Here is a 21,460-nt window from a genome sequence, read left to right as displayed (position 1 = left end):
AAGACTAGAATGGAAGATTTCTATATTATAGTGATTTGTATGTAATATTTATAAGGAGAGGTATTTTAGGTACTTTAATTGGTTGAAATGGTCAAATGCTAGTTTGGAAAAATAACCTCTTTATTTGCGCCATTTTCATGTATTTTTCGTTACTCATTAGCATACTAGTACGTTACAATTTACTAAGAATATCTTGATGGGTTTGTATAAGTTGTATTTGTGTCATAATCATGACGGTGAGGTCCTTGGTTTGCCACGTTTATAGCAACCATCCTATCATGTAGTTACAATCTATCGTAAGCAAGATATATACACACAAATAAATACAAAAATTATAAGCAAGTAAAGTCAACCATGAATGACATTCCCAAAGGAAAAATATTTTACCAGTTGAATAGAATAGGGCATGGCTCCGGCTTTATCGTTCAATACATTAGTGTGGGTCCCACATTGAAATCATCATTTGGCTTGCCCAAGCTAATCTTGTCCACCATATAATACCAGAGTTAATATAGTAATTTGTCAAAATATTAGCCCTCAAATAAGAGAGAGAGAGAGAGAGAGAGAGAGAGAGAGAGTTTATTCATGTCAATCTCAACTGTGTCATCTTTTTCATCCACTGCACTCCACTCAAATAATACTGATTATTCTAGCATCAATTGCGCCGTCTCAATTTACTTGACTTTTTCAAGATGAAAAGTAAAGTATCAACCACCCCACCAAAATTTACATAATTTCTACTTTATATTGCATCCAAACTTTGGATCAGGAAAAAGTGAGTCCTCCAATTCAGTAGCAACTGAAGAGAGATCTGGGAAGAAAAAAAATATGGGCAAGATTGGTTGCAGCATCAATGGAACCTTGGATGACTCGAAATTCAACAAGCCGATGCCTTGGATTGGAATCTATGTGGCTGCAGCCTCTGCAGCATGTGCTTTGGCCATGGCTCTTGATGCCTTTCGTGGAATTCGCTATAGAAAGTTCTGGTTCCCGTGCAAATTCTTCGCTCTCAATGCCATGACCCTCACTCTTATCGGCGTGGCAATCAAACTCGCGGTTGACTTGAATACGTCCATGCCTCGCCCAAACGACCAGCTTGCGAAACTCAGCAGTACCACCTTTATCTGTACAGCAATAGGTAATTTTCTGCCTTCTTTAGGTACTATGGGAGATCAAGAAATGATGATGAATGTTGTGGCTTTGGGAATTCTTGTCGTTACTGTCATTGTCAACATTGGGATCCAATTAGGTACCGGGGTAATTTATGTGTTTTGGAAAGAGCATGCCATCATCATGTTTCTTATGGTGATTTTGTTTTCAATCACGGTTTCTTCGGCTCTAACAATTCCGTCAACAAAGTCTTACTTTGATTTGAAATATAGGAAGAAATATAAACTAGCAATCGAAGAATGTGATAGCAATGTAAATCCACGCGTACCTGAGAAACTCAGAGATGATTTGACGAGATACTGGATGATGGCCAATACTTGCAACCCGCAATTCGTGATGGGGCGCTTAGCAACGTGCACAGCTTCAGGTGCATTCTGCCTCCTGAGCGCCATGATTCTAGCAGAAGCCATGCTTCGCAATTACTTGACGCCCTGGTGCTTTAAGTTTTGTGATGGGGAGTCGGATTACAAATGGTCAGCTACTTTAATTCTTGTAACTCAAGCTATAGCAGTAGGAGTAGGTACCCTCGCCCCGGCATCTAGATGGTTCATAGCCATAAAATTCAGGTGCCCGAAGAGACACAAGAAGACCTACAAATCCGAATTTGCAGTGGAAAACTATTGGATACGGATACTATACAGGTGGAGAGACTGCCCACTAAATTATAGAATCTTCGGCCGGCAAGGGAGAAAACTTGTGCACATCACAAAGAACAAGGTCTTGAATCTATGCATTTGGATTCAGAAAGCAATGGTATTACTGAGCAAGTCTGTCAGGCTTGTTTCAATATTGTTTATGAGCCGGTTGCTGATCGTCAGCCAGTACAGCAACAAATTTATCAGCTTAGTTAAATGCAGCAATACGGTTTTAAATTTTGAGGTAAAATCAGACTCAAATGCCTGTCCAAAGCTGGAACTTAGAAATTTTGTTTTGCATCTTGAGGGAGAGGAAGAATTGATTGACATGGTGACAGAAAATGACAGGGATACCACTGGTTGTTGGATCAGAATGGGGAAAAAGAAGCAGCCAAAGTACCTCATACAACTTTTGGAGAAACTGAATTCTACGCGTGGATTTGAGGGTGTGAAGAAATTTGACAGCGACCAGGTTTCTTCGCTGGACTCTGAAGAACCTCCTAACTGTTGGGCTCTTCCTGTGGTGACATTAACAAGCATTGCAGTTGCAATAGGCCACAGCAACTTTCATTTAGTGAAGGAGTTGATACACAGCGTACACCAAGGCCTGGAGTACATTAGGGTCATAGAAAACAACCTGGACACAAAAAGAGACACGTTAAATAGCAGGCAAGCAGCAGAAATTGTGTGGGTTGGAGTTGATCTCCATTACAGGTGGTTGGATTTGGAACTTCGTGAAATGGGAATTGAAGGCAAGAGTTCAGGAGAGGTAATTTCAGAGCTCTCTGATTCAGCAAAACACAGATTCATGGAGTTGAGAAAGATTGACGCAATAAGTTGTTTAAGAGACGGTCCTTCCAGATGGCCGATCAAGGTTTTGGCCACCAATTCAATGTACAGAACATGTCAAACACTTCTGCTAAATCTTGTTGACAAAGAGAGTGAATGCAGTAATAAAATGTTTGAAATACTTTCTGGGATGATCGCGGATGTAATAGGGGCTTGTCTTACCAACTTACCACGCATAATATCCCAGAAATGCCATCACAGCACCATTGAAGAAAGAGAGCAAAGTGTACGCAACGCTATTCTACTACTGGGTAAAACAGAGAAGATCTTGGAAATTCTTTACGGGCAACCACTTCCAACATCAGATCCAGATCAAATGGCTTGCATTGATGACTGGCGTGCACTGAGCAGAAAGAAAGATCATCTGTGTGGCGAGCCCTCTTCTGGAAATTGTGATTTGGAATTAAGTAGTTCGTCTGATTTGTATCTGAACATTGACTAAGAAGTAGAACATGTAATTTTGGAACAAAAAATGCAGGCGCACGTTTTGATATGTAGTACAAACTTACTTCTAAATGTATATATCTTGTATTTTTATAGCTTTTTCAGCAGAAATACAGCGCTGTATTTATATATGCAAGTTCAGACTGTTCAGTGCCAAAAATAAAACAAGGGAATGACAGAAAAATAACTTAGATAAACTAGACAATTGACCATATCCCAAGCAATTCCATAAGCGAATAAAATTAAAAAGATCAGGAAGGATGATATTGGTATTTTCCTGTCCATACTACTCAATATGCACGAGCAATTGGAGTGCATAAACTTTGAAACATAATGGCAGGTAACTATAAAAACTGAATCTGAGACAAGAAACTGCAGCTTGCTGAAACAAATCAAGCCTGACTAGAATATAAAATTTTAGCAAAAAATAGTATAAAACGAGATACGCATAGATACCAATTCTTGGAAAAATAAGCAATTTGAGTGGGATGAGATGCCTGGAGGAAAAGATCATTCTGAATATCAACTTCTAAATTTGATCCTAATAGGTGATGATAATGGTAATATTCATTTCTTAGTGTATTTTATTTCATATACAAGAAAACAAGTGTCAAACTCAATTGACAGAACACTATATTTTAGTAACTATATGTTTTCTTTGTTGAGATTGCTCCACGTAGGTTGTGGATAAGGTTGTTATTTAATTTATAAATGGAAGGGAAAGTCTCACCTTTTGAGCTAGTTTTTGAGGGTGGGAAAGGTCTAATACCCCCAAACACTGGTATGAGAGCCCGGTTTATCAACAAATCTCCGCCCAACAATCACGGAGATATGGGTTTGTGTCAGGGAAAGACAAATTTGGTCTCCCCGCAGGGCCCGACGTGTGGGGGAGATGTGTTTGGTCTCTCATAAAGCCCGATGCGTAAGGGGAAAATTGTTAAGATTGTCCCACATCGGTTGTGGATGGAGTTAGTATTTAGTTTATAGTGGGAGGAAAAGTGTCACCTCTTAAGCTAACTTTGGGGGTGAGAGAGACCCAATACCATCCAACATTCTTTACCTCCTATTTTGTAGTCAACCAAAGAAACATAAAATGCCTACAGGTTTTTAAACAGAACTTCCCATTGGATATATGCTATATCCTCTTTTTGACCAGTTTTAGGTTTTAGAGGTGTTGGCAATCTTTAGACAAAAACATAGTCGTAAAAGAGTTTTAAAAAGTCAAAGAGTCAAATGGTAGGTTGTATAGATGAGTTATAAGTTATTGGGATCGTCCATGGAACAAAAGAAAAAGTTACCGGATTTATGCTACCCTACTGCCAAGCTGTTGTTTGAGGGTCCAAAACAGTAACATTGCTAACCCGCTGCCTTCCTATCACTCGAGTGGAGTACCTGTTGCTCGCCTATCTTTTGGCTCTCGTTCGAGCGATAGTGTTTCCCAATAAACCCTATTTTCTGTTTGTCGAGTTATATTTGTCTCATACTACCCAAAACTTCCATATTATATATACCCACGCCTCACTTTTGAAATCGTGTGCGTTAAACATTGAGTTAAACAAGAAATCACTTCATACACATTATATAAACAGCTCAATCCTCTATTAATTTAGTCTTATCATTAAAAAACATCAAATTCACGCAATCTAAAATACCAAAATACATTATTCCACATAATCTGTCAAAGTTCTGAAACTCAAGGAATGTGACTGGAGTTCCAATTGAAGGAGAATGAGGAGTTTTCGGTGATCTACATGAGATAGACGAACTCAAAAGGCTGAGAGTTGATACAGGAGCACATAATCCAAAAGGGCTTTGGTAATTACAGTCAGGACATCAGAAATTACAAGAGTTAGTCAAGTCTGATAGTATTATTAGTTGATTCATTTATAGCGAATTCTTACTGGTTTGAGGATGGAGTTTTTAACCCACGAGGGATTTTCTTCGTCAACATTTTTTGGAGTTATTTATTTTTAGCAATTTATTAACTGTGTTAATTCAATAAAGATAGTCGTGCATGTGAATTCATCTAGATTAATTAATAACTGTGACTTGTTGCTTTTATTAATTGATTAATTTAAATTTCGCATAAGCCTTATTCATCCTCTCTAGTGTTAGTTGGGTAGAACTTCTTTATTTCAAGTACTATCAAAGCGTCAATACAATTCCTGACCCTAAATTAATCTAGATGGGTCAGTTTCTTTCCGTGCCTCGATTTTTTGGCGAAAGCAATTATACATATTGGAAGGTTAAAATGATAGCCTTTCTTAGGTCTCCAGTTGTGTGGATTTGGTTAGTGTACAAAATGGTTAGACCGTCCCTTCGACTGTTTTAGGTGTAGTTACCCACACGAGCATTTTACCTTGGACCAAGGATGAACTAGCTAAATGCAACTGGAATAGTAAAGGGCTTCATATCCTATTTATTGCTGTGTTCGTCAAAGAGTTTAGGAGAGTATCAATGTTGAAATCGGAAAAGAAGTTTTCAATATTTTAGAGACCATACACGAGAGAACCAAAATTGTAAAGAACTCCAAGCTGCAGATTTTAACCACTAGATTTGAAGAAACTAGAATGAAGGATAATGAATTGTTTGATGAATTCTATGCGAAGTTAAATGACATAATGAACTCTAGGTTCAACCTAGGTGAGAAAATTCTTGAGCCTAAAATTGTTTGAAAAATTCTTAGATCTTTACCTGAGAGGTTAGAACCAAGATTACTGCGACTGAAGAGAGCAATGATTTAGATACAATTAAGAAAGAGGAACTTCTAGGATCTTCCAAACCTATAAACTCACCATATCTCAACCGAAGAAAAATAAGTCTATAGCCATGAATACTGTCAAGGATGAAGCGTATGAGTCTACTGATACGAAGACCCTTAGGGATGATGAGATATCTTATTTTGTTAAGAAATTCCAAACAGTTCTTAGAAATAAGAGAAAACCTCAAGAGATGAAGAAGGGTACCAACCTATCAAAAAAAAAAAGGGTACCTGTAGCAACACAAAAATTTTAGAATAAAATTTATTTATTTTACATGTTATATAATTATGTTTTTTAAAGTTGAGGACTAAAATGAAAAATATTTTTAAATTTCTATTTTATTCGTTCCAAATAATTAGATATTGATAGAGCTATATTAATATATCAATATAAGATTCATTTTATAGGTTGTAATTAATTAGAAGTTTTAGACTCGAGAAAAGGTTATTTTGGATAAGAAAACATTAAGTTAGACCCAATTGAAAGATAATAGGATCAATAGAATTTTATATAAATTATAAATCAATTCATTTTCTCTCTCCAAAAACGTGTGAGGTAGGTATTGAATTGTTATTTTATTTTTAGTTTAATATTAACCTATTTTGAATTTGATTTGATAGCTAGTATCCTATTTGAATAATTATGAATTTGTTATTAAAATATAATTCAAATATCTAAACTAGATTTTATCCAATAGGATACATGTTTTATATTATAACTCAACCACTTTTTATTACTATATATAATGGTTTATATTTCACCACACCAAAATTTATACACGAGAGAGAGAGAGAGAGAGAGAGAGAGAGAGAGAGAGAGAGAGTACTTTTGGGAACTAGAAGACAAGAAGTCATTTTGCAACCATTATTCACTAGAGCTTTGAAAAGATTTTGGGCACGTGCATTCATATTTTGTTCAATAGTTCATTTTATTTAACGAGGTAAGATACTTTATGTACAAATATTTCGTTTCCTTATACTTTTATATTCAATTAAACATGCATGGATTGTCAATAAACATTCATTTTTTTAAGAGAAATGAAATCTTACGGGATTATGAGAGAACCTAAGATGTGTGTATCGCTTAGTCACCAATATACTTCATAAGATCAGAATGGTATGAAGTGTAATTTTTATTGTTATATATTTGTATATGAAAATTGCATGTATCTTACTGGGTGTTTTCGAATACCCACTCTTACAATTTTTTACGGATTAGTTCGAATCGATTGGATTTATGGTAGGGCAGTGATGTGAGCTATCAAGAGGATCATAGGATCAAAGAATAAATTTTTCAGCCTTCATGATTATTTGTTGACTTATTTTAAGATATGTTTATTGTTATTTTTCAGATACGATTGCTACGTTTACTTTAAATTTATGAATGCCGCAGTTATTATTTATAAAAAAAATTTATTTTGATCTTTTGCTATGCCAAATTAAAGAAAAAATGAATTTTTTGTAATGCTCCGATGTTATAAAAATTTGGAGCATTATAGCTTAGTATCAAAGGGTGGTTTGACTTTTCTGTAGACTATTTTTTGAAAAAAAATAATTTAGAACAGTTCACGTGAATAGTATCGTAATGTTCACGTGAACAGTAAGATATTTAAAAAAAAGTTTTGGAAAAAAAGAAATTTTTTTTTGGAACAATGTCATGTGAACAGTAACAGTTCAGTTACTGTTGACATGAACAGTAAAGATATTTAAAAAAAATCTAATTTTACATGACATGACAAAGAGTTATAAGATTTTAAATGTGATAGGACATACTTTGAATATTGCAATTTTGTTATAGATTTTTGTCTCATTTTGTAGTAGTTTGGAAATTACCATTCACATCAATATCCATTTATTTTTATGCATTTGTTTCTTTATTTTGAATAATAAATGATTGTTTAAATTGATTTCAAGTAATAGTAGTTTAGAATTTAAATTGTTACAGTTTCATGCGTATGGTTTAAATTTCACATGTGATAAATTTTTATGTGTTTTAACTTTAACTTTTGGGGATGTTTTAAAAATGGACCTTTGAAAAATTGATATTTTAAGAAATTTCACGTTAGACTTATCATTTGAGTTTTGTTGATTTGCATAGTTACAAAATTGAAGGGCTTTGTCAAAAAGACCTAAATTGACTAAGAAGAGCTTGAGATTTAAACGATTCATCTGTGACCCTTCCTCATCTGGAAGCCTTTTAATTGCGCATTATTCAAATCGAAGAGGCGAAAAACAATATTTCGACCAAAAAAAAATTAAAATCGAAGTGATTTTAAAAAAAATGTAGGATAATGAATTTTTTTTTATATTAAACAAATAATGTTATAAGAATACTTGGCACATTACGCTCACTACTTGACCACTTTCCAGTTGATCCTAGGTATGAAATATAATGACATATTTATAGCATAATGCATTTTGCTTTATGTTATGAAATGTATAAGCATGCTTACCTCGCATAATTTATTTGTCATTTTTTTTCATATTTTACTATAATATCTTTTATGCACTGAGAATAAAATAATATTGATAATGCAAGATTAAGCATAATTTAGATTATACTTGTCACGCGATTAGGATGACTAGGAATAGCCCAACATACCTCCAGTGTGCTGAAATGGCCATTGAGAACTACATAAATTATGAAGTAAGATGGGAGCGAACTTTTATTGAACATATGGAAGATTTCCTTTCTAAGTGGGAGTGAGCAAGATCATTCGGATATAATGAGGGGACAGTCCTCTCAATATACCACCTTATAAGTACTATGCGACCTCAATGGAGAGACGTGGCTTTCTTCTTGAGGGATATGGATTATGGGTTATATTTGGAAGGAGATTGGGATAAGATTAATTTTAAAGGATACTACGCAGATAGCATAATTTTATGAAATCACAAACAACAAGCACCAGCGCCCGAAATCGAGCCTAAACTCGAACTATAGCCAGAGGAGGATTCGGAGGAGCGGCCGGAAGAAGACCTAGAGGAAGATATCGAACTAGAGCCGAAAGACCCTGAGCAAGAAATCCAACCACAAAATTTAGTTGATTTGGTTGCAGATTTCGAGCCAGAGTCATGTATTACTTCGGATGATGAGATGCCATAAAAAGAAGATTTTTTTTAGGACTCGCAGGGATTAGAAATAAGTGTTATTTATTTACTTAGGAAAAGTTTAATTGTTTATTTATTTGATGATGAAGAGCACATTACTATATGTAAGGATTTAGAAATTTATATTTTTAAAGTTCTTTGTTATTACGAAGATTATTAATAATATTAGGTTATTTTATCAAATATTCCTAAATTAAAATTTTATTTGTTTTAAGAAAATGTCGAGACACAACAAAATCAAGCTATGATCATCAGGGATTTACTAAGGGCGGTACAAGATTTGGATAGGCAACAAGCACAGGCTAGCCCCCATGGTATAAACACTAACAACATCAGCTCAATTGTGGAACTATCACGTTTCTACAAACCTCGAACTTTTGATGGCAAGACAGACCCACTAGCAGCCGAAGAATGGATAAGTGGAATGGAGCGAATCTTCAAACATCTATCTTGCATTGATGCTCAAAATGTGTTATATGCAGAATTCATGCTGATTGACGTTGCAGGCCACTGGTGGGAGTCAGCATCTTGCACTAGAACAGAAGCACAACAACGTGCTCTGACGTGGACACAATTTAAGGACGAAGTGATGGGAAAATACTTCTTCCAAGCTCTGAGAGATCAAAAGGAGATAGAATTCCTTCAATTTAAACAGGGAAAAATGAAGTTTGAGGATTATGCGAGAAAATTCGAACAACTCTCAAGGTATGCACCATACCTAGTGGACACTGAAGCAAAAAAAAGTAAGAAGGTTCAAACTGGGATTGCGTCTTAAGATTGGTGAAATACTGGCATCCCACTAATTCACCACCTATAGCCGAGTATTGCAGACTGCCTAAGCAATCTCAAATAGGTTGGAAATTGGTCAAACTCACCAGCAAAGGTCAAGCCTTCAGGAAAGATGAAATGGAATGGATCCAACGAAGAGAAAGAAAAAGGACACAACAAGAAAGCTAACTTCGAATTAAGTTTTGGACAAGTTTCACCTTGTCCAAAGTGCAACAAAATGCATAGAGGTGAATTTCTGTACGGGAAGCATGTGTGCTATAGATGCGGTAAAACATGATATATTTTCAAAAACTGCAAAGAGGACCTTTCAAAGAAGAATGACGAGCCAGAAAAGAAGGGAAAGGCTAGATTTTTTACTTTAGCACAAGTACAGGTCACAGAAGACCAGAACGCAGGGAATTTCGAGGATGAAATTCTCTTAAGGATGGTATATTTTAGCAACCTGAAAATTTTAGAATAAAATTTATTTATTTTACATGTTATATAATTACATTTTTTAAAGTTGAGGACTAAATGAAAAATGTTTTTAAATTTCTGTTTTATTCGTTCCAAATAATTAGATATTGATAAAGCGATATTTAATAAATCAATATTAGACTCATTTTATAGATCGTAATTAATTAGAAGTCTTTGACTCGAGAAAAAGTTATTTTGGCTATGAACACATTAAGTTAGACCCAATTGAAAGAAAATAGGATCAATGGAATTTTATATAAGTTATAAATCAATTCATTTTCTCTTTCCAAAAACGTGTGAGGTGGGTATTGAATTTTAGTTTTATTTTTAGTTTAATATTAACCTATTTCGAATTTGATGTGATAGCTAGTATCCTATTTGAATAACTATGAATTTGTTATTAAAATATAATTCAAATATCTAAACTAGGTTTTATCCAATAGGTACATGTTTTCTATTATAACTCAACCACTTTTTATTACTATAAATATTATACAATGGTTCATATTTCACCACACCAAGATTTATACACACGTAAGAGAGAAAGATGGTACTTTTGAGAACTAGAAGACAATAAGCCATTTTGCAACCATTATTCACTAGAGTTTTGAAAAGATTTTGGGCACGTGCATTCATATTTTGTTCAATAGTTCATTTTATTTAGCGAGATAAGATACTTTATGTGCAAGTGTTTTTGTTTCCTTATACTTTTATATTAAATTAAATATGCATATATTGTCAGTAGATATTCTTTTTTTTTTAAGAGATATGAAATCCTACGGGATTATAAGAGGACCTAAGATGGGAGTGTCGCTTGGATCACTGATATACTCCATAAAATCAGAATGGTATGAAGTGTAATTTTTATTATTATATATTTATATATGAAAACTGCACGTATCTTAATGGGTGTTTTAGAATACTCACTCTTACAAGTTTTTGTAGGTTAGGTCGGGTTGATTGGATTTGTAGTAGGGCAGTGATGTGGGTTGCCAAGAGGATCGTAGGAACAAAGAATAAATTTTTTATTAAATTTTTCTGTCTTCATAATTATTTGTTGACTTATTTTAAGACATGTTTATTGTTATTTTTCAGATACGATTGTTATATTTACTTTAAATTTATGAATGCAGCAATTATTATTTATTAAAGAATTTTATTTTGATCTTTTGCTATGCCAAATTAAAGAAAAATGAATTTTTGGTAACGCTCCGATGTTATAAAAATTTGAGGCGTTACAGTACCCCAGTAAATTCCAAAAAGACAAGCGTGATAAGACAAAATACTAGGAGCTCTAATAAGAAATCTCAATCAATTAGATGTCATGAGTGTTATGGTTTGGTAGGATTGAATGCCCTGCCTATAAGAAGAACTTAAATAAAGAAAAGGGTAAGACATTGACAGTATCACTAAATAATGATCAATCCAATTCGAGTGATCAGAGTGATTCCTCTAGCAGTGAGGATGAAATGAACTAAATGGCATTCGCGTCTATAGTTAAGAATGAATCTGATAAGGATAGCGAGGAGGTTAAGAAAAAGGAACGTAGTGAGAACTCTGAGGAAGACAGAGATTTATAAAGCTTATCAACAATTATTTAAGGAGAGTTTTAAGATAAAGAAGAGCAATAAAATCCTATTGAAGAAGGTTAATGAACGAGAGAAGGAGAGAGTGAGAGACTCATAGCCAACCTTCAGGATTCTACTAAAAGTCTCAGTGAGTTTAGAGTTGTCAATGAGAAGTTAGAAGCTAAGGTTAAAACATTAACCAGTCACCTGGAAAAACCTAGTACTCAACTCCATTACTTCTTCGGTGGTACTCAAAAACTTGATAGTTTGTTATGGATGAACAAGCCAGCTGGAAATAGTCAAGGTTTGGGATATGTTTTGACTGATAATAGTACTGCCAGTACTTGCAAGACCACCTTTGTCCCAGGCGCCTAAAAACTTAGGAATGTTGCCAATTTTGAACCCAAGGAAAATGGTACATTAGGACAGAGGCCTACTAGACAACATAGAGCCAACCAACCTAGAAACGAATATCAGCAATCTTGTGGTTTTGAACCTAGGTTTCTTCCTACTTGTTTCAATTGTGGTGTATTGGGAAACACAAGGCCTCGGTGTCATAAAATTGTGATTAGAAGTGGGAGTTAGGATATCTCTAGTAAGCTCAACTTCCTTACCAATTAGGTTAGCCACTTAATTGAGATGATGACATAGTTGACTAGGATAACCTCTATTTCTGAGAAGGTTTGGCTTAAGAAAAGTTATCTCTCTAGATAAAGTGAACAATTGAACTGCTATGTTGCCAATATTGCACTTAAAGCTCAAAATAACTCCATGTGGTATCTTGATAATGCAAGTTCTTGACATATGAGTAGAAATAAAGCTCTATTTTCTACTCTTAGTGATTGGAATGACAATATGGTTACTTTTGGAGATGGGTACACTGCACCTATCCTTGGTAAATGTATCATCAATATATCTAGATTACCTGTTAGCTCAAATGTATTTTATATGAAGGATCTAAATTCTAACTTGTTAAGCATTAGACAAATATATGATGCTATTTTGAGGTTAGTTTTGTCAATAAAAGGTGTACTGTTTATGATCCTACCAGCAATGTTGTCCTCAAATGTGTAAGGACTTCAAACAACTGTTATGGAGTTCTTCCAAATTCCAACTATCTGTGTAGAAGATTGACGTGACTGTGCTTTGGCATAAAAAACTTGATCATCTAAACTATAAGAGTTTGTCTAATTTGGATAAGAAAGAACTTGTTAATGGTTTACCTAAACTTGAAAAAATTGAAAGACATGATATGTGGACCGTGTCAACACGATAAACAACTTACAGTAAATCATAAACAAATCACTAACATCTTGACAAACAGGTCTTTAGAATTACTTCATGTGGACTTAACGGGACCATCTAGAACTTAAAGCCTCAGTGGTAAGTATTATGTTTTAGTTGTGGTAGATGATTTCTCTAGGTACACATGGATTGAGTTGCTGAGAAAAAAACCTGAAGTGTTCAACTTGTTAAATCCTTGTGCAAGAAATTTAGAAATGAGAAAAAATTCACATAACTAGAACCCAAAGTGATCTTAGGAAAGAGTTTGAAAACTCTAACCTTGATAACTTGTACACGGAGGAAGAAATTTAGCATGAGTTCTCTTGACAGATCACTCCACAACAAAATGGACGTCTGCTTCAAAAAATGGCTAGGGTCATGCTTCATGGTAAGAGGCTAGCCATGCATTTCTAGGATAAAGCTATTAACATCACTTGTCACTTTGTGAACAGGGTTTACCTTAGATCTAAAACTGATATGACACCGTATGAGATTTGGATGAGTAAAAATCCTACAGTCAAATACTTTCATGCATTTGGTAGTAAGTGCTATATTTTGAGAGATAGATAGAATTTGGGCAAGTATGACTCTAAGAGTGATGAGGGAATCTTTCTAGGATACTCTAGGAACTGTAGAGCCTATCATGTATACAATTCTACAAGTTTTGATGGAGACCATAAATGTCGTGATAGATGATGCTTTTAGTGAAGAGTATATTGTTGAAGATTGGGATGACTTAGATCACTCTAGTGTATAACCGTCATGGTAACTGAGCTTAAAGAAAAATTGATTCTTGAACCCCCACACTCACCTAAAGATCTATACACTCCCAATCATCACCTAGAATGAGCTCTAACCTTCATAGTGAACCATCTCCTAATAAAACTTCAATCCTTCTAGTGGAGCAATCACTTAGTTATAAATCCAAACCTCTTATTGAACCTTCATCTAGAGTTAAGTCTAATCATTCTATGTTCAATATTATTGGAGATTTAGATAAAATGATGAGACTTTAGAAGAGGTTTTAAACAACCTGGCATTTGCTAGCTATGTGTCCCAGGTTGAGCCTAAGAGAGTAGAAGATGCCCTTAATGATGAATATTGGGTAAATGGGATGCATGAGGAACTGAGTCAATTTGTGAAAATAATGTATGGTATTTGGTACCTAAGCCTTATGATTGTAATGTTATAGATACTAAGTGAATATTTAAGAGTAAGACCAATGATCAAGGTAACATAACTAGGAACAGATAGGGCTGTAAGCAAAAATCGTCAAACCGAAACCGCATTTTAGAAATCATCGGTGCCACGTGGACTCATCAACAAAATGATTTTGAACCAAATCAAAGTGGTCAAAAATGGTTTGTTTTAGGTTTGAGAATTTTAATTACGGTTTAAAACTAAACTGGACCGGCGAAAAAATATATAAAAATATGTAAAATTCAATAATTTTGTGACTTTTGTCATTTGTGAGTATTTTAGTCAATTTTTAATTTTCTATTGCATATAAATTATTATTACCCAATAATCTCAATTAGTTATTATTATTATTATTATTATTATTATTATTATTATTATTATTATTATTATTATTATTATTATTGTCAAGTTTTAATTTTTATCATAGGCCCACCCTCTCAAGAGCTATATGAGCTCCAAAATAGAAAAGAAGAAGGATTTGAGCGTAGACTATATTACTTAGGAGTTCATTAGGTGCACAGATGGTTGAGGCTTGTATATGCGAAAAGAATTGGTTGTAAACTAAGAAGAAACCCATAGTACTGCGCCAATATTTAGATGAAGTAGAGGCATTGGATGATTAAATGAAAATTTTGGCAAGTGATTTATATTTTCCATTACTATATTTTTTGAAGATTCTCTTATCTATCTAGTAAATGATACTATGATGATGTAATGAATACATTTGTTTGACTATGCAGACGATGTATCATGTGTGACAACAATTGATGTTTGAGTATATGCGAGAAACTGAGTTCGTATCAACATACAACCGCAAGCTTGTGTAATTATTATGTTTAGATATTATAAAGAATTGTTTTATTATTGTGGTTGGTTATTCTCTCTGTCTAATCAGTAATATTTTTTTCTTACAACTATAATGATCATGACTTGTTGGATATCATTAATGTTTTTGGCCTTATATTTAGTTTAGTAGACTTTTATTGTAACGCTTTCGGAACGTCATTAGCCTAAAAATGGCGAACAAAAAATTATGTTTTAGTTTTTATTGAATCAAAAAGATAATTTTCAAAAATATTGTAATTTCACTTTGAGTTAGTTGGTATTTAAATTTATAGTAGATATATTTAATTTGTTTTAAATTTATTGTTAGTTAGATATAAATATATATTGGATTCAATGAGCGTAAAAGTAGATAGGCAAAAAAATATACGGCAAAAACTATGATTTAAAATCGGACCAAGCCGTTGGTTTAGGTTTGAATTTTTTTCAAACCGTTTAAAATGGTTTGATTTAGGTTTGGATTTTTCTCAAACCGATTTAAACGTTTGATTTGAAAATCTATCAAAAATCGGACCACTTACACTCTTAGGAGCAAAGCTAGTTGCCCAGGGATATATCCAGGTTGAAGGTGTTGACTTTGATGAGACATTTGCCCCTGTTGTATGTCTAGAGTCCATTAAAATTCATCTTGCTGTTGCTTGTATTTTAGGATTAAACTATATCAAATGGATTCAAAAGTGCCTTCTTGAATGGAATAGTTCAAGAAGAATTTTATGTTGAACAACCCTAATGATTCATCGACCCTAAGTTTTCACATGATATCTACAAACTAAATAAAGCTTTATATGGTCTTAAACGAGCTCCTAGAACTTGGTATGATGAACTCACTGTATACCTAGGGGAATGTATTTTTTCAGATGCGGCACAAACATAATATTATTCATAAGACATGTTGAAAAAACCATCACCATAGCACAGATTTATGTCAATGATAACACTGAATGCATGAAGCAAAAATTTGAAATGAACATGCTTAGAAAATTAAGTTATTTACTTAATTTCCAAGTAAAGCAAACTAATCATGGGTTATTTATATCTTAATCAAATTACGCAAAAGACATCGGTAAGAGATTTGGGATAGATAGGTAGAACACTCATGAGCACAAGTGTTAAGTTAGGTCATGTTCTTATAGGTAAGAGTATTAATCAAACATTATATAAGAGTATGAGAGGTATTTTACTTTATCTTACTGTCAATAGACCTAACATAACTTCAACACGTAAATGGCATTGTAGATTACAGAAACCTGTACTCTAGAGATTCTAATCTTGATCTTATTGGCTATTTCAAAATCGATTGGGTTGGGAATGCAGATGACAGAAAGAGCACATCAGGATGCTGTTTCTATGTTGGTTCTAAACTTAAAGCCTAGATGAGTAAAAAATAAAAATTTATCTCTTTATCCTTGGCTAAGGCTAAATACATAGTTGTACGAAGCTATTGCACTCAGTTGCTTTGGATGAAGCAAATGTTGAGTGATTATGGGATCAATAGAGTACTATAACTGTGTTTTGTGATAAAATAAGTGTTATTAATATTTTCAAAAATCCTATGCAGCATTATCGGATCAAAACATATTGATATTAGACATCACTTCATTCGAGAGCTTGTAGAAACCCGTATTGTATCTCTTGAACACATATCTACAGAAATCAATTAGCTAACCTGTTTTCTAAGTCCTTAGATGGTTTGCGGTTCGAGTTTCTTAGAAAAGCTATTGGTATCTGACGGTTTGTGTAGCTCTTTGATTAGGTACTTAGGTGTATGCATGTACCGTTCATGTCGTACATTCATTCTTGCATATATTTCATTCTACATATTTTTGTTTTTGTTGTGTTTGCTTTATACAAAAAAAATAAAAATAAAAAATAGATTTTGACACAGCAGCATTGTATTTGATTTGCTTGAACTTGCCTTTTGTGACCAAATATGCGTACAATCGATGAATAATAATGTAATTTCCATCGCTCTGTTTAGATTTATGTGAAGTACTTGGTATATGTCTCTTCATGTATCATCTACACAGTACACATTATGATATTGTAAGTGAGTCTTGACCGTATATGTGAGATTTAGGATGGCAGTTATCTGCTGGTGAGATGATCTTGAAGATGAATTGATCTGTAACTAGTTTGATCTAAAACTCTAGTATATTCCCCTTACCAGAAAAAAATTGACCGAGAGTCAAAATTTGAAATATATTACAAAGTACGGACTTTATCTTATCTTTTTTTTTTCGGAGCCTATTTGACTCGAGCAATTAAGACTGAGGAGTTTCTCATAACCTGATGCCCTATGGTTAATTGTCTTAGAGTCATTGGTCCAAATCTCATTACAAGGCTCATCTTAGCTGCTTAATGGAGATGAGATTGAATATAAAATAAAAGAAAATTTTGCTTACTGCTAGGGGTGGAAAGAAAATTGTATTATGAAAAATCAATATGAACTTTATCGTTTAATAGGTCCTAGTAGTGTTAGATTTGCCTTTCATTAATAGAGGAAAATACTCAGTCTACAGTGATATTTAGCATGTCCCTCCTCACAAATCTAATGTTTGGAGTTTTGCTTACACGAAATTAGTGGCATTTTCCATACATGGGTCACGTATACAATTTACTCCATTTAGACTTGATTTGAGTATGTGGGAAAGTTTTTCTATTCATTGATTATGTTATCCTTGTGATCAATTGCATTTTTGAGTTAAAATACTTGTTAGAGTGTGTGCCACATTTTCAAAAAAAAAAAAAAAAAAAAAAAAAGAAGTGCCACATTTCGAAAATTTCAAAAATTAGGTGCTAGTTTTATCAATCACTTTTTGTCCACTTGATGCTGAGTTATCGTTCAAGCACCAAAATCAAAGGCTCTGTTGCTAGCCCAGTACTTGCCTCGTGCTTGAGCGATAACCTCTGTATTTAAATTCCTTTTCGAAAAGTAGAGGTTATTTTTTTAATCTCTTTCACTTTTCCCTCAAACTCTACCTCCCCCAATTCCAATCTGAGCCTCCAACCTTCAAGCGACATGATTACATCTTTCATAAGAGCTGACAACATAACCTAATTCCATATTTCTTCAAATTAACTATAAGAAATTTGCTAATCCCTAATTTTTGCCATTTTTAAGGGTTTTTGATTTCTCTTTGTTTTTGGCATCCATTCATACATCAATAATGCATGATTGGGAGATTATAATGTGTTCTCACTCCATATTGCATGATTTACTTCAAAAAAAAAAAAAATATCGAGTTTAAAGTTAAACCTTGCAAATTAGGGTTCTTAAACTTTCTTTGGATTTTCTCTTGATTTTTGTTTCCTTGTTGAAGAGTATGGGAGAGAATTTAGATGCTGATTGTTGTAAGGTTCGTATTGGTCGATTTCACTTGTTTAGTAATGGTTTAGACTTTTTGCGTCGTATATGCATACCACATGTTCAGTATATTATCGTATCGACAATTTATCTTCCCTTTCTCACATAAGAGTGTACAAACACATCGAGCACACACTCGTGAACGTGTGTTGGTCCTTGCATTGCACCTGTGGCCAATTTGTCTTGAACTTTCATGTGAGGCAACATCACACACGGTTGTCCTCCGTCCACATGACGTTAAAGCACCATGTCATGAGGTTAAGGCATTGTGTCACCCTGCGTCAAGGCATCGAGTTACTCTACATCTTGGCATCATCTAACCTTGCATCTTGGCACAATGACACCTCAATCCATACATTACACATCCTTCGACCATGCCTTACATCCCTTGGTTGGCCACCCTTGTCCGTAGGTATTTTCACTTAATTTTGCATCATTTTACGTGTATTACACAGGTTTGTGTAGTTATGCATGTTTATGATAGTTTTTGGTGTTGTGGATTGTGTGTGTACCATTTAGCATACGTATGACCTATTTGCCTCATTTCATGTGTATGCTTACATTTCATTAGTTAGCTGTTCAAAGAGGTATATAGTATCTTTAATTCCATCTATTGATGTGTTTGTCTTGCAAACTTGTCACGGATGCTGCCTCAGAGAGTGTGGACTACTGCATAGATATACAGTGCATCGACTTCCTATAGTAGGTCTAGATTCATCTCTTCTATTGCCCAGGATGTCTTTGAGACTCAGATTTCCTTACACCCCAATTTCGTGGACAAGGCAAGATTTCTTTATGCGCTATTGCATGGCGAATCTATTCATCTTCCTTCTTTCATATGCCACCAGATTTTACGTACATTTCAAATGATGGGTACTAGGATTGGTTTTTCTTTTGCCTGCCTGATTCATCGTCTCGTGACGACTCTTGGGGGTAATTTTCCTTATGGGATTATGGGAGGGTTTCCCAACCTATTGGTCATACTACCATCTCACAGAGTAGGTCTCATGTTCCTTCATCTTCCGCTCCTTTTGAGCCAATTAATGTAGTTGATCTGACTGTGCCAGCTGATTATATTGGTGATTTACTTTCTATCGATCTATTTGATCTTTTACCATCTAGATCAGATATCCCTACTCCACAACTGACATTCCATCATCTTATACCTTTGCTCCACACCACCTGCTGATCTTATTCTACCGTCTACTTCTATTCCCATAGACCCTTCTATAGCTCTCATGGGATAGATGTTTGTGCTGATCAAGCAATAGTCTCGTATAATTATCGTGATTAGACAGTTGTAAGCCACTATAAAGTGTCACAGTAGAGTTTGTTATACATCATGGTGTGATCGTATATGTCTAGCGAGGAGTCCAATGGAACATTAGGATGACGATGATAATAATGATTCTGATGAGGCAATGGATGCAGATGATGCTATTGTTGATTAGTTGTTAAGTATTCTCTTGTCATTTTTGATAAAAAAAAAAAAAAAAAGGGTGCGGCCGGCAATATGTTATGTTGATTTGATTTGAGAATATCTTTTGACACTTTTTCAGATGTATATGATATTAACTTCTGGTTAGCTAGATTAAGTTTTGATGTTTAGCGATATCAATGTTTGGCTTTGGTGTATTGGCTTTTTTTTAAAAAAAAAAAAAAAAAAAGGGTGCGGCCGGCAATATGTTATGTTGATTTGATTTGAGAATATCTTTTGACACTTTTTCAGATGTATATGATATTAACTTCTGGTTAGCTAGATTAAGTTTTGATGTTTAGCGATATCAATGTTTGGCTTTGGTGTATTGGCTTATATTGATATTGCGTCTTAATTTAGCTGGCATGTTTTTGAGCTTATGAATAACTATATCAAATGCTTTTATTTCAGTTACTATTTTACGTGTTTTAATACTTGGTATTTAGTTGTTATTTCAAGAAATAGGTCTGACAAAGGAATAGGAAGATTCAGTTGAGTTAGTTTTTGGTATATTAGATTGGACATCTTTGATTTGTAATAAATGTTTTGTCACAGAATGCCAAATGGGAGTTTGTTAGGTTTTTAGAGATATTGGCAGTCTTTAGACAAAAACATAGTTGTAAAAGAGTTTTAAACAGTCAAAGAGTCAAGTGTTAGGTTGTCTAGATGAGTTAGGAGTCATTGGGATTGTCTATGGAATAAAGGAATAAGCTGTTGAATTTATGCTCGCCTATTGTCAAACTATTGCTTGAGCATCTAAACTAGTAACAATGTCGCTATCCTGTCGCCTGCTTATCGCTCGAGTAGATCACCTATCACTCGCTTGTTGACAGCGTTTCTCTAGAGAACATCTTTCTCGTTTTTCAAATGTTTTATCTAGTCCATACTACCAAAAACCTCCATACTATATATACCCACGCCTCACTTTGAAATTGTGTAGGTTGAACACTCATACAAATAGTTCAATCCTCTATTGATTTAGCTATATCATTGAAAAATATCAAATCCACACAATCCAAAACACCCAAATACATTTTTCCACATAATCTATCAGAGTTCTGAAGATCAAGGAATGTGACCAGAGTTCCGATTGAATGAGAACGAGAAGTTCGTGGTGATTCAGAAGAGATAGATGAATTCAAAAGGCTGAGAGTTGGTGCAGAAGTACGCAATCTAGGAGGGCTTTGGTGATTACAGTCAGGAGGTCAAAAAGTAGTAGAGTTAGTTAAGTATGACAGTATTGTAAGTTGATTTGTTTATAGTGGATTCTTACCGGTTTCGGCCAAAAGTTTTTATCCCACCAGGGATTTTCTCTGTTAATAATTTTTTGGAGATATTTATTTTTCAGCAATTTATTAACTGCGATAATTTAACATAGGATAATCATCCATATGAATTTATTTGGATTAATTAATACCTGTGACTTGTTGCTTTTACTAATTGATTAATTTAAATTCCGTATAAACACCTATTCACCCATTTTCCCCTCTAGGTATTAGTTTGGTCGAA

At 34.2% G+C, this 21,460-nt stretch overlaps 1 protein-coding gene across 1 annotated transcript; it reads left to right on the top strand.

Moving 5' to 3' along the window:
• Window positions 1–566: 566 nt before the first annotated feature.
• On the top strand, window positions 567–3,234 carry LOC111398440. The gene has a single exon (XM_023025339.1). The coding sequence runs from the start codon at window positions 829–831 to the stop codon at window positions 3,094–3,096; it is 2,268 nt and encodes a 755-aa protein (XP_022881107.1). The 5' UTR covers window positions 567–828; the 3' UTR covers window positions 3,097–3,234.
• The last annotated feature ends 18,226 nt before the right edge of the window (window positions 3,235–21,460 follow it).

The sequence above is a fragment of the Olea europaea genome, chromosome 8, assembly GCF_002742605.1.
Source record: "Olea europaea var. sylvestris chromosome 8, O_europaea_v1, whole genome shotgun sequence".
In the NCBI taxonomy this organism is placed as follows: domain Eukaryota; kingdom Viridiplantae; phylum Streptophyta; class Magnoliopsida; order Lamiales; family Oleaceae; genus Olea; species Olea europaea.
Note: the sequence above shows the minus strand (reverse complement) of the source record. Positions and strands in the feature narration are given on the sequence as shown.

Excerpts from the sequence above, each read along its gene's own strand:
- LOC111398440 (XM_023025339.1), top strand. The coding sequence starts at position 829 with ATGGGCAAGATTGGTTGCAGCATCAATGGAACCTTGGATGACTCGAAA.